Here is a 12,344-nt window from a genome sequence, read left to right as displayed (position 1 = left end):
CAAGGTCCATCTTGGGCAGTACCAACGTCCTGCATAACCTCTGCTTTTGAGGATTGTTTCAACCCTACCACAGCCCAACAGTGGCTTTCTGCAAACATTATACAAGCAAGACAAGGTTTATAGGATGATGTAATACCTTTTATTACACCAATTACGATGGCTGGCAAAATGAGACAGGATTTCAAGTACATAAAATACCCCTCTTCAGTGGAAATAGAATTCTATTCTTCAAAGAAAACAAAAAATTCAAGGTCAAATACAGGTTGGAGTCAATTGCTTTGAGTTGAATTGCATATGTATCACATAATTTTCGAAGAGGAGGTAATTGTTTCCTGCAGACCAGAAGGGATGTTACTAGGCGGCAACAGGGGGATGGTAAGCTAGTTATATCCTTGGGGAAAGAGAAAAATAGGCAGTTTGTAGCCTGTGGGACACGGAAGGACTAGTAAAGGAGGGACAGGAAGGGAAAATCTGTGCAGGAACACCAATATTGTGTCTGTGGGTTTTGATACCCAGCACATGTACCCACAGAGCAGGCCATCAGAGCCGGACCTTTTACCGCTTTCTACATGTGCCTACCTGAATGGAAACCAGCAGTCAACGAATAAAGTCGGGTACATTCACAAGACAGTAGACCACATGTTGTGAAGATGACTGCTTTGAGGGCTGAAGGTTTGCTCAAGAAACGTGTTGTTACAAGCAGGATGTCTCACAATCTTTGCTTTAGGGAGTTTCTGCATGGTCCTGCGTGGTCCACGGTGTCTTGGACTGCATGTTAGAAGAAGTATGCTTAAAGGCAGCGCAAGCATGTTTGCTAAATATCTTCATCTTTACAGTTTTTAGGAACATTGGTCTAAGTACACATCTACATTTAGACTTCCCTGAATTCTTTCTCTCTTGCTCTTATGGTCTTTCTGAACTACATGTTTCCCCACCGTAAGGGAATTCTCAACTGTAACAGAAAAAGGCAGCTGTCATGGTGCCCCATCCACATTTACACTTCTGCTCATTGTGAAGGATGTGATGAGGCTGGAGGCGTTGGGGCAGCGCAGCCTCTGCACCGCACGAGCCTGCGCTGGCCGGGCGGGACAAGTGTCGCAGCACCACAGAGGTCAGGGAGGTTTTGCTGCTGCCACCTCATCCTCACCCACCCGCGTGCCCAGCAGCTCTCGGGACAGAGCAGGAGAAGACGCTGCTACTGACACGCTTAGCCAACGTGGACGCAGTGACACCTGCAACAGAGTATACACGGAGCATGCTTTGTGGTATTATTTATTTAGGAACTGTGAGTAACTACAGCCGTAGCGTTCTCATCTTTGCAATTCTGATGGTTTAACAAACTGGGAGAACATTAGCATATATTTAATTAAGGTACAAAATACACCCCGTTGTTGCCTAAAACATTTAAAAAATCGTGAGAAAAGCACTGTATGCTCTAAATCAGACTCAAAACCTTTCTGTATAAGGAACTGTGGCAATACTGTGTTTAGTATAACAGGTTTTTATCAATTGAAAAGGAAAAGACATGCTGGCAATCTGAACTTAGCAACAAAGAGTAAAGCAGTTAAAAACCATTGTGTCATCCACATTAGTTGAGCTTTGAATGTAGAAGAGCAAATCATATGAAACACATACACAACTAAGTAATATCAAACAACCTAAGGCTGATATTGTACACACCTGTATTAAAGTACACTGACTACTTAATGGTGCGAATTTAAGGTAATGTTTTTTTTAAAAGAGGTAATCTTTGAAATGCAAATCGTTGCACTTTGCACACAAAAGATGGAAAAGAAAAAAAATCACTTTTGGAATGATAGATATAAGACACACTGGTTCTGGATTATGCATATCACCTTGCAGTCTCTGATATTACCTCTGAACAACAACAACGACAATTAAAAAGTGCCAATACTGTGAAAGGAAAGCAAAGTTACTAAGTCTGAGTGCATTAACCACTTCTGAGAAAAAAACCCGGGGTTTGGATTTTTTTGTTTTGTTTTGGTTTTCTGCATTTTTAAAAAAAACCCAGCCTTACTGGTGCAGGTTCAAGACAAAAACAAGACAGTAAAGCTCATAAGGTAGAAATAGGTCCTATATAGGTTAAGATTCTTTGGAAACTGCTAAGTATAAAGGAATTTGTAATCCAGGCTACTATCTTTTTGCTACTCCAAAAATCTGTGGGAGTTTCCATCTTATCATCAGTTGAAATCTGTTTCGCAGTCGCCAAATAGATGCAGGTAAAATTTCAACTAACCTGGGATTCCATTCACACACTTCACATAGAAGTCACTGTGCAATAACCTGTTTTTTCACAACAGCATGTATATGAATCATAGATCATTATTAGACTGACCAGAACAACAGAAACTATTCTCAGCCTTTGTGTTTTCAGTCTTTTTCTTACGTAGGCAGCTGTAACTGCACTGAAGTGACAGGTTCTATAAGGGAAAGGTGACAAGGTGTGATCAGCTGGTTAGAAGCAAGATCAGAAGTGTCTCAGGAAACCACCTGGATGTTTAACTTTAGCCAGTATTACAGTAGCACTAACAGCACACTGAGAAAGGGCAGTAAATGTGTTTGAAGTTAGGACTGTGAAATTCTGTTTAAAACAAATGAAAAATGAACAATACCAACATGCAAATTGGAATGCTGACTGTGTCAGACCTTCCCTTATAGAAGATACTGCTCAGGGAGCAGCCTGTTTCTTAGGACTGGAGATATTCACTGTGTGTCTGGCAAACAATTCCTTGTAAAGTAGATCTTGGGGAGCCAACTTAGCTGCAGTTTTGGCTGAGGAAAGTGATGGTATAGAGCAATGAGCTCAGTAAATAGACTGTTTTTCCTTAAGACATTCAGAATATAACTGTAGACTTGTTTTCCATACATTTGACTTTAAAAATAGACTGGGCAACTTAGTTAATGACTTGTTTAAAGTAAATCCAATCATGCTAGCAACTTAAAATTGCCTGCTGATTTGAATTAATGCCCATAGATAAAGCAAACAGGTATCAACTGATCATGCTGAAAAAGCAACCCCCCAAAGACCTATGTATCGCACAAGGTGCTTTTGATAACTTGGTTTTCTGAGCCTTATAAGGAGAGTCTTTAAATATATTTTTTCTTTTTTTTTTCATTTGAGCCTTCTTTCATTCTTCTTCCTCCTCATCTTCATCTTCTCCTTCTTTTCCCATTGTTTCCACAAGGAGTTCTGCGGTGCACGTAGCTTCCCCAAGGCTGTTAACAGCTTTGCAGGTGTATTTGGCATCATCGTCCCCACATACTTCAGAAATAGTCAAAGAACAGTTCCCATCCTCATCATAATCTATCTGGAAGTGACGGGACTCCTTGACAGGCTGATCATCTTTGTACCACATTACCTCAGGGTCAGGATAGCCTGCAATAGTGGAGAGAGAACAGCAATTGCAGTGAATGAGTATTAACTACTCTGTAATTACTTTAAGTTCTAATTCCCTGTCTGTATGGACATGCCAATATACAATATACAAATATTTCATTGAATTCTCTTTAAAATAAACATAGATGATGTGAGGCTTTTTTACTTTCATTTACCTGAAACAACTTTATTATGAATAGCAAAAAATTGAAAGTGATCACTGAGGTACTCACTAGATTCCTAGATACCTTGCATTGCAGCTTTTGTGGAAACCACAGTTCCCAACACCACGATTTAGAATTTCAAGGGTAAGATGTTTGGGGCTACAACTACAATTTAATATCCTTCTCAGGTTGCTTTGTTGCGGCTATCCTGAACCTTCCTCCTCCTAATCTGCTCCATACACACCAGCCTGTTCTGTATGGTGACCGTGGCACTACCATTTCCTATTTGTGTTTGTTAGGATAAGTGAGGGAGTCTAAGAAAAGCATTTTGATTATGCATCTCAACAGGAGTTTTGGAACCTTTTGTGAAGCAAATGGCTCTGCCACACTAGAAGCATTCAGAGCAGGGCTGTACAATACATGCTGAAGAACAATCCCTTATACAGTACTCTTGGCTGCTATAACAAATTGAAGGCTTGTTGTCTCAGCCAAATTCTGGACTGTGATGGGAGGATCACTTCCCACTGAGCAGAAATAAAGTGCAGGAATCCCTAATACCCAACGAACATTACGGCAACACACTGGGAAGTTTGGAACATCAGCTGTGGTACATCCATTTTATTCCATGCAGTACTTATGCACATACCCCTCATGCTGAGCACCCATCAGCAGCAATAATCCATCCTCACATCTCCGCTGTGAGGTGGAAAACACAGGCAGTGAAAGAGATTAGGAGCACAGAAACAAATAAGCAGAAGGTCAATGAAGCAGTTTCTGAACCTCATTTTAAGATTAGAAATTGTCTAAATTGAACACATGCAGTATGGTACCGACTCTATCCATTTTGTTTTAACAGCTCTTCCTGATTTCTAATTTCCATCAGCTGTGATACAGAAGCTTCAATCTCTTTGCAGTAGAAGTGCTAGTGGTCTTGGCCTTCAGACTGTTAGCCTGACCAAGCCCAAGCTCCTTAAGTGCCTTTTCATAAACTTATTCTTTCTATCTGCATATTCCAGTCTGAGTTTTCTTTCTTGAACTTGTAAGTTAAAAAAACCAAACAACAGTACAGTTTTTTCTAGATGTGACTTTTGTAACCAGAACAATGATACTATCATTAGTTCTCATGCAAATACACTGTTAGGGACTTCTTTGCCTTTAATACAATGTATCCATGTCTTAAAGTTATCTTGAGGTCACCTGAAACTTGTCTGTTATTTCAGACAAGTGACTTCTTACTTATTCTTGGTTTCTGGTTAGCAGTCTCTGAGTGTACTCTTGCAATTTATGGTACTACATTGCATCTTGTTTTTACTGTTTCTACCCTCAAAAATCATCTCACTGTTCCCACTTGCTCTTCTGAATTAGTGATTCACACACTGACTCTTGGAGTCTTCTGTTCTATGGCAAGCACAGAACAAGCCCGTGCAGCTTCAGATAATTTCTGTTATTGCAACACATTCATGCTGTGACATGCAGATATTGGTAAAGCAAAATGGCACCAAGTCAACAACAATACAGAAAATAAATTGAAAAGTTAAACAATAGCACAATGTAGAAAGCTGGCAAGGAAGGAAAGAAAGAAAGAGATATGCTAATTCAAAGTACCTTCAATTTTGCAGTCAAATCTAGCAGCACTTCCTTCCACAACCTCTATGTCAAGGATTGTTTTAGTAAAATATGGCTTTACATGGGGCTTTTCTTCAGCCACTTCTTCAAGGAAAGCATCTAAAGGAGAGTGAAGAGATAGTTAATTATTTTACAGGCCATGTTCTTAAATGATGCATTTTAATTTTTAATTACCAGATGGTAATGAAAGCATCTTTTATTTCACTTAATTCTGTAAGGCTAATGGGACAGGGAGGATGTTAGCTGCTTAGTTTTGTGCCAATCTTTTGCAGCTGGACAAAGATTCGGGCCATAAATAGAATGAAATCAACATGCAGGCCACCACGCTACAAATCATCTTTATTTTCCCCTTGAATTTGTTTCTAACCAAACCTGAACTTTTGCTGGTCAGAGGGGTAAACTGGTTCATCTTGTGTCAGGCCCACAGTCTGTGTAGGTATGTCAAAATGACTTGATTTTCAGAAGTGTCAAACATCTGCACCTCTGATTGTCGCACTCCACAAATCCACATTTCAAATGGGGACGTAGGGGAATAATGTGGACGCATTTATTTTTTTTTCTTAAATGCCCCTGTCTGAGGAGCATGGTTAATGCAGAGTACATGTCTTGGTTACAGCAAGTGTTAATACTTTATTGCTGGCTCGCTTGCATGAGAAGGCAATACATCACTGTAATCTTTGTATAAACATGCATTCCCAAACTGATAGAAAGTGCAGCTGACAAATCTGCCTTAATTTTTTGGCTTTAAAAAGAGAAGAGTTTACTGCCCATATTTATGCTGGGGCATTTTGAGTAGCAGAACAATATGAGAACAATGAATTTTTGATAGATTTCTTTTTTAAAAAGAAGATAAAAACAGAGAGAGCAGGAATAACCAACTCCGTGATTGGTCTCTAGCATTTTGCTAAAAGTTTTAGTAAGATTGATTCACAGAGGGGTGAAAATACGGTGCAGCAAAATTCCTTACCTTCATTCTCTACTTTGTCTGCATTTATAGGGCTGGTAGGCGAGCTCCCAGAGGCCTTCCTCCCACTCATACCAGAAATCATTGCCATGGACGACAGTCTTCCTATTGCTCGGACAGCATGGCCTGTTTTCTAAGACATAACATAAAAGGCTTCTGATCAATCCAATCCAACAGGCATGTGATTTTCTGTAACAATCGTACTTCGGACAAATTATCTGGGATCTCTGCAAACCTCGCTGGAATTGTTGGACAAACTGCTTATATATAGCTCTGTTGTTTTAGGAGAGACAGAGCAGGCTGGACTGAATTACCAAATTTAGTTGCAGATATAAACTTCCCGTGATGAACTCATACCTAAATGAATGTCTCTGTTAGCTGCGGATAAAAAGCACTGTGTGAGAGGAGGGCCAGCGAAAAAGCTATGTCCTGTTTAACTGGAACTTAACTCTGGTGGCGGATGGCTCTCTCAATAGACATATGGGCTGGACTGAGTTTCATCGAGGATGAATAACCAGCTAATATGAAATGAATGAGAAAGTACTGTCTGCATGATGGAAGCAGACCTCTGACAAGCTCAAGAATCAACCGCCAGGATACTAAAATATGCTCAGACTATGTTGCCTCTAGTATGGACACTTGCATTTTTGTACAGCTTGCATGAGCTCCTCAGAAACATGTACAGTAGAACGTAAGAGGAAATATAAGGTAGATTTACATAAATGAATATTTTGTAGGTTACTCAGAAGTCTGGATCCAGGAGTTTATACATCAACGCCCCCAGCTATCAGAACGGCACAGATGGACCTGCTACAACAGTTCCAGCATTAAGAAAAAAGAAGATATGGAGACCAAACACATCAAAGAAAATTATTAAGCCAATCTGACCAAATCCATGAGAAGCTTGGTGCTCCAACAGGACAGAACTGCTGGCTTAGGAGAATGAAACTACCACAAAATGGGGTATTTTGGAGAGGCCAGGCGGAGAAGCTTTTCCCTAGCTGTTCAGGTTTGTTAAGGATAACATAATGCCCCAGCCCTCTGTGGCATGGAGAGGGCAGGGAGGAGAGATGGTCACACCCCCAAAAGAATAGGAAAAACTGTACTCGAACTCATGCGCCTTTTAGTAGCCTGAAATGGAATCATCATGTGTTACATATATGCAGCCGTGCACCCTCCTACTGCTCGCCAGTAGAAACCAAACCTGCTTTACTGCATTCATACTCTGGCCACACTGGAGTTTTCACCAGCTGCAGAAACCACCTGGCATGACACGTTTCTCAGAATCATAAACATTAGCAATAAAGAGACTTATTAGGATAACTAGCCCAATTCTATGTTCTCTTCATTACCTGCCATTTTCTTCTGGCCATATATTTCTTCATCCTATCTTTGGAAAGTTTTTTGGCTTCCATGGTTTTGGTGTCTTTTTGCAGCCAAGGATGCTGAAGACATTGAGTACAATTTAAGCGACTCCTGTTTTTATATAAAAAGACTAGTCAGTGTTGCCATTAAACATAGTTGAACCTACCTGCTTTAACATTATTTTGCCCTTTCTTTTCTGAGAGATGATTTTTCTGTTTCCTAAATTTAGCAACATAGATCACATGGCACTGCTTTCCCAGCCGTGCTTACTTCTTAAACTCATTTTCACAATTTCTGTAGGGTTTTTTTTGAGAGGAAACTGTGCATTTTTAAGTGTTAATAAAACATTATAAAACAAAGCAGGAAAAGCCATATGTTTTAGGCATGGAATGCATACAGCAGAGCCACAATGGCAATGATTCAGCTACCTCATGCTGGCAGAACCCTGTCCCAGATCTCCTTTTCTTCGATTACAGAGATTTCCCTTTTCCCACCACTTAACACCCTTCTTCCCTGCAGCACTGAACATTTAACAAAACAGAACTGTCCAAATCTCTAATCAAGCCACACCCATTCTTCACTTTGTTCAGGGTGCACAGATAAATAACCCTCTGTTCTCCATCCATCCGATCGCAAACTCATTGGAAGAATTAAGTTTTCCTTCCCCGGTTTGTTCAGTCTGCTATAAACAGGGCTTCCAACTCTGATTTTTTTTTTCTTGCCCCATTACTAGATTTACGGGAAAGCTGCCTACTCAGAGGTACTGCACTTAAAAGCAACACATGGAAATAAATCTGGCAAAATTGCAACCTATTCAGATCAAGGCACAACATGTCATGCAGGAATATGTATCACACAACCGTGAAGATAAAGAGTAGCCACACAAAACCTCAGGGTGCGTCTTGCCCAAGGGAAAGAAAAAGCAGAATGAGCAGGTGATTAAAAGAAATCACTCCTTTCAGACCTTGCACCCTGCTCATAAAATAAACCAGAGCTGCATGGCACACAGAGCTCCTTATAAAGTATTGTCAGAGGTGCCCCCGTGGAAGTGGAGGTTCACAGTGGGGAAACAAGAATGACAAGTTCAGCTAAATGCAAACATAGAAAGTGTATCAAGTCCAACAGCTTTACTTCATATCTTTCTTTAGTAGATTGCTGATAAAGTCCTTGGCATCATCAGAGATTTCATCAAAAGCCTCATCATCGAAGTCCCACGTTGCTGAGGTAACATTGGCTAGGGTTTCGTTGTCATTGTCTCCCATGAAAGGAGAAAGTCCGCTGACCCTGGGGATAAAATAGACACAAAACAAGCTGTGTCAATTTGCAAATTATCAGAGGAACAAACTAAAATCGTGTGTGGCATCTCCTATGCTCTGCAGATCTTTATCAGTAAAAGCACCCTTAAAAAAAAAAAAAAAAGGACTCAAAGCTAATTACAGATGGTCTTATGGGAAAGAAACCAGAATTTTGACTGCAAAACTGGAAGGAAAATTTTTGCTGTTTCTTTCTCTTTTCCCAAGACATTTTTGAGGACAGAACTAGAATTAGATGAAAGTGGAGCATACTAGTTTGTGAAATGACTTGTCTAGTTCTGCAAAATAACACTGCAATTTTCACACCAAATTCAGTTGAATAGCTTTTTTTTTTTTTCCCCCCCCTTCCTGGTGCTTTCAGAGTGATTTTGCTGCCTTTACTGTCAAACCAAGTTTTTTTGTACATTTTATTCCATTTATTCCTGCAGAGAGAGCCCAAGAAGAAAGATTCATCACGAAATAATGAAATCCACAGGGTTATTTTGTAAACAAAACCACCCTGAATTATGTAGCCAGATAAAACAGTGCTACATCACTGCAGGCTGTAGAATTATGCAGATGCATCCAAAAGTAATTTGGTCTTTATGTTCTCAATCATCATGTTGCATGAAATGGAAGTACTTCTCTTTTATAACCTAGGTTGAGCTTACAAGGCTTTTTAGTCAATATAACTGATAAATTGCCAGTGAAGGGCAATTACAGAACATCATGGTGTCATTTTTGCAGAGTATCTTTCTCCAGTTGAGCATTGTCCTTTATTATACTGTACCTTTGTGCATCCAGATACTTTTGATTCCTGTATATATCACCCTTTCAGTAAAATCTTTCAGGTGAAAGGTTGCTTATTCCTCAGAACTACAAATTACTCAGTTTCCCAGGTCTTCTTCCTGGCATGCAATTTACATAATAACCTATTCTTCGTGAAATTTTACAGGCTTTATTTGCTTTCTCTGTACAATCATGTTAACCAGTTACCACGATCAGTTACATTTCAGCAGTAGTACATTTTTTTTTAAAATATGGAAAAGTAAGTGGAACTTATTAGGGTTCTGAAAATATTATATGAATATTTTGATGCTACTGGATATCACAGACTGGTAGAAAAAGAGATTGGGATCAAATAAAGTGAGCTACTAGATTAATATTATTAGTATAATCTCCTCCTTCAAAGTTACTTTGCTACTCTTTTGTTACTAATTACATTAAAAATCTGATTTAGAATTTGTTCCTAGGGATTTTTCTTCTATAAGGAAAGCAGAAGCATACACTCTTTGAAGCCTCAGACAAAGCAGATACTAAATCTTTTACCATTTCTGGAAGTTGTGTGCAGTACAGCAGAGTCTAGAATCTTATGTGTATACTTTAGAAATTCACTAGTAATAATATATGAGATGAAGATAAAAGGTTTGTTTCTTCTCAGGCAGAAAGAGGTAAAACAGAACAGAAGGTATTTGCTGTCTTACTTGCCATTATAGGGGATGTATTCAAATGCAACAGTGAAGCATGACTTTATAAATGTATACGGTGGCATTATGAACACATAATAGGCATGAGTTACAGAAAGCTGAAAGATTAATGTACCAAAAAATGCTCACATAAAACAACTTTACTACGACTATTCTCTGACACTTACTTTACTGGAAGGGACAAGGTTTATGCCTGATAGCACTGGGGAGCTGACACAGCTGCGGCACAGTGACTCTGTTCCGCCCTCATGCACTTGAGCTGTCACAGCCAGGTAAATTGTTGAAGCAAAATCTCTGTCCCGGAATCAGAAAAGCACTCCTGCAGGGCCTTAAACCTATCTCCACTCAGATATTTAAGCATTTTCCTATTTATGACAATATCATTGTTCTCTATTATGTTCTAGAAAGTGAAAAAATCTTATCCAGACTGCAGTTTTAAATTCTGGGTGCCAGATTCTGATTGCTAAGTTGTCTCTTTTTTGACTGTGTAGTAAAGTGCAATAATCTCTCAGCCAATTCAGTGGCTGTTAAAAAGGCTCACATTTTATACAAATGAAGGGTCTGTGAAGTATTTCTTAGTTCGCTGTCAATGTAGGACATGCACGTCTTCTCATCATCTCATAAGATTCCAGAGGACACCCTTGGGCAGCCAGAGCAATAACAATCCCATTTCCCTTCAATACTTGATCGAAGGATGGCAAAGGTGACCTCTGCATAGTATTACCACAAATAGTATTGTGCAGCTCTTGTGCTACATTAGATAATATTTTGGCCTATTTCCAGAAATTAAAGCTGCAGTACTGAGAGAGTATTTCTATGCTAAAAAGACTGCTCAGGTACAGAGACATTGCTTCATGTGGAAACACCACTGCTCCACACTGCCATGAGAGGCAGTGCTTATAAAGACATCTAGCTTTCTGGGCAAAGGCATACTGCATGTCACACACAGCTTTTGAGGGATGAGGATAAATAGGAGGAGATTAGAGAGAAAAAAACCCCTTTGGTTGTTTTGGTTGGCTTTTTTTTTTTTTTTTTTTTTTAAAGAATTGTATGACAGAATTATCAGAAAAAATCTTAAATGCTGTGGTAGGATTGACTCACCCCATGCATTTGGTAGATTACCACGTGGGTATTGGTTAAGCCTCCACTCACTTTGTAATTTCCAAACACCAGTGTAACAGTACCCATTCAAACCTTTCAATGAAGCTATTTTCGTATTTCTGAATGTGCTCTTGCAAATTTATAGGGCTAAAATAATCTCCTCTCTCTACTACAGTTTTGCACTGTGAATCAGTTGCATGTCGTGGAAATATTTGTAAGGAGAGCTGGATCCATGTTTATAGTCAGAAAACAAAATCCAGCAACTAATATAGATCATAACCCGAAATTCTTATCTTTAGCATAGATTTCATTGACCTAAGTCTTGGTTGTTCATTTCTTAATAGCCATTTAAAGTCATAATGGCCCAGCAAATCTTTTGACAGATTATGGAAACAATTTCTTTTTGGAATGCTGAAGCTAAGTGATAAAGATGAGCTACCACTCCAGAAAATTAATACTGAGCTTACATGCAAAGTTACTATTAGACAAGCACCAAGTTGTTTACTGAAAACATTTTTCCAGCTACTTAACCAGGCATCTTCCTGGCATGTTAAGAACCATTTGTTTAGAAAATCTTTCACAGTTTCCACTTCTAAATAAAGAAGAAAAATATTTTATCCTCTAGAAGTTCCTTAACATTTATTGGTCTGTTCCAACAAAGCTCTGAGTGCAGATTTAGAAACATTAAGATCAAAAGGGTCCGGTGTGGTCGCTGGTCTCACTGTCTGTGTAACAAACCCCAAAGCATTTCACTTGGAAATCTTTGCATTAAGACTGCCTCTAATCCAGGAAGGATGAGTTTGCTGCATGTCTCAAAAAGTCATGACTCTGAGCATTCCTCTGCAAGCAGTACTTGCAGCAGCAACCGATCTGGGCTGATTACACTGAGCTCCTCCTTACAGTCTTTGCATTGCATTAGCAGGGAAAAAGAAGTAACAGATCTCAGCA

The 12,344-nt window shown here is 39.3% G+C and overlaps 1 protein-coding gene across 7 annotated transcripts in view; it reads right to left on the bottom strand.

Annotated features, from left to right (window-relative positions):
* Nucleotides 1-1,256: 1,256 nt before the first annotated feature.
* MYLK (myosin light chain kinase) overlaps nt 1,257-12,344 on the bottom strand; it is a 218,425-nt gene continuing 207,337 nt past the window's right edge. For all 7 annotated transcript variants that reach the window (XM_074828720.1, XM_074828716.1, XM_074828721.1 and 4 more), the window contains 5 exons: nt 8,648-8,800; nt 7,504-7,627; nt 6,155-6,284; nt 5,167-5,286; nt 1,257-3,397 (listed from right to left, as the gene is read on the bottom strand). In XM_074828720.1, coding sequence (XP_074684821.1) covers nt 3,150-3,397; nt 5,167-5,286; nt 6,155-6,284; nt 7,504-7,627; nt 8,648-8,800 — 775 coding nt within the window. In that variant the 3' untranslated portion in view covers nt 1,257-3,149. The remainder of the gene's footprint in view (nt 3,398-5,166; nt 5,287-6,154; nt 6,285-7,503; nt 7,628-8,647; nt 8,801-12,344) is intronic.

This window comes from Strix aluco, chromosome 6 (assembly GCF_031877795.1).
Source record: "Strix aluco isolate bStrAlu1 chromosome 6, bStrAlu1.hap1, whole genome shotgun sequence".
In the NCBI taxonomy this organism is placed as follows: domain Eukaryota; kingdom Metazoa; phylum Chordata; class Aves; order Strigiformes; family Strigidae; genus Strix; species Strix aluco.
The sequence above is the reverse complement of the archived record's forward strand: the minus strand, read 5'-3'. Positions and strand labels throughout refer to the sequence as shown.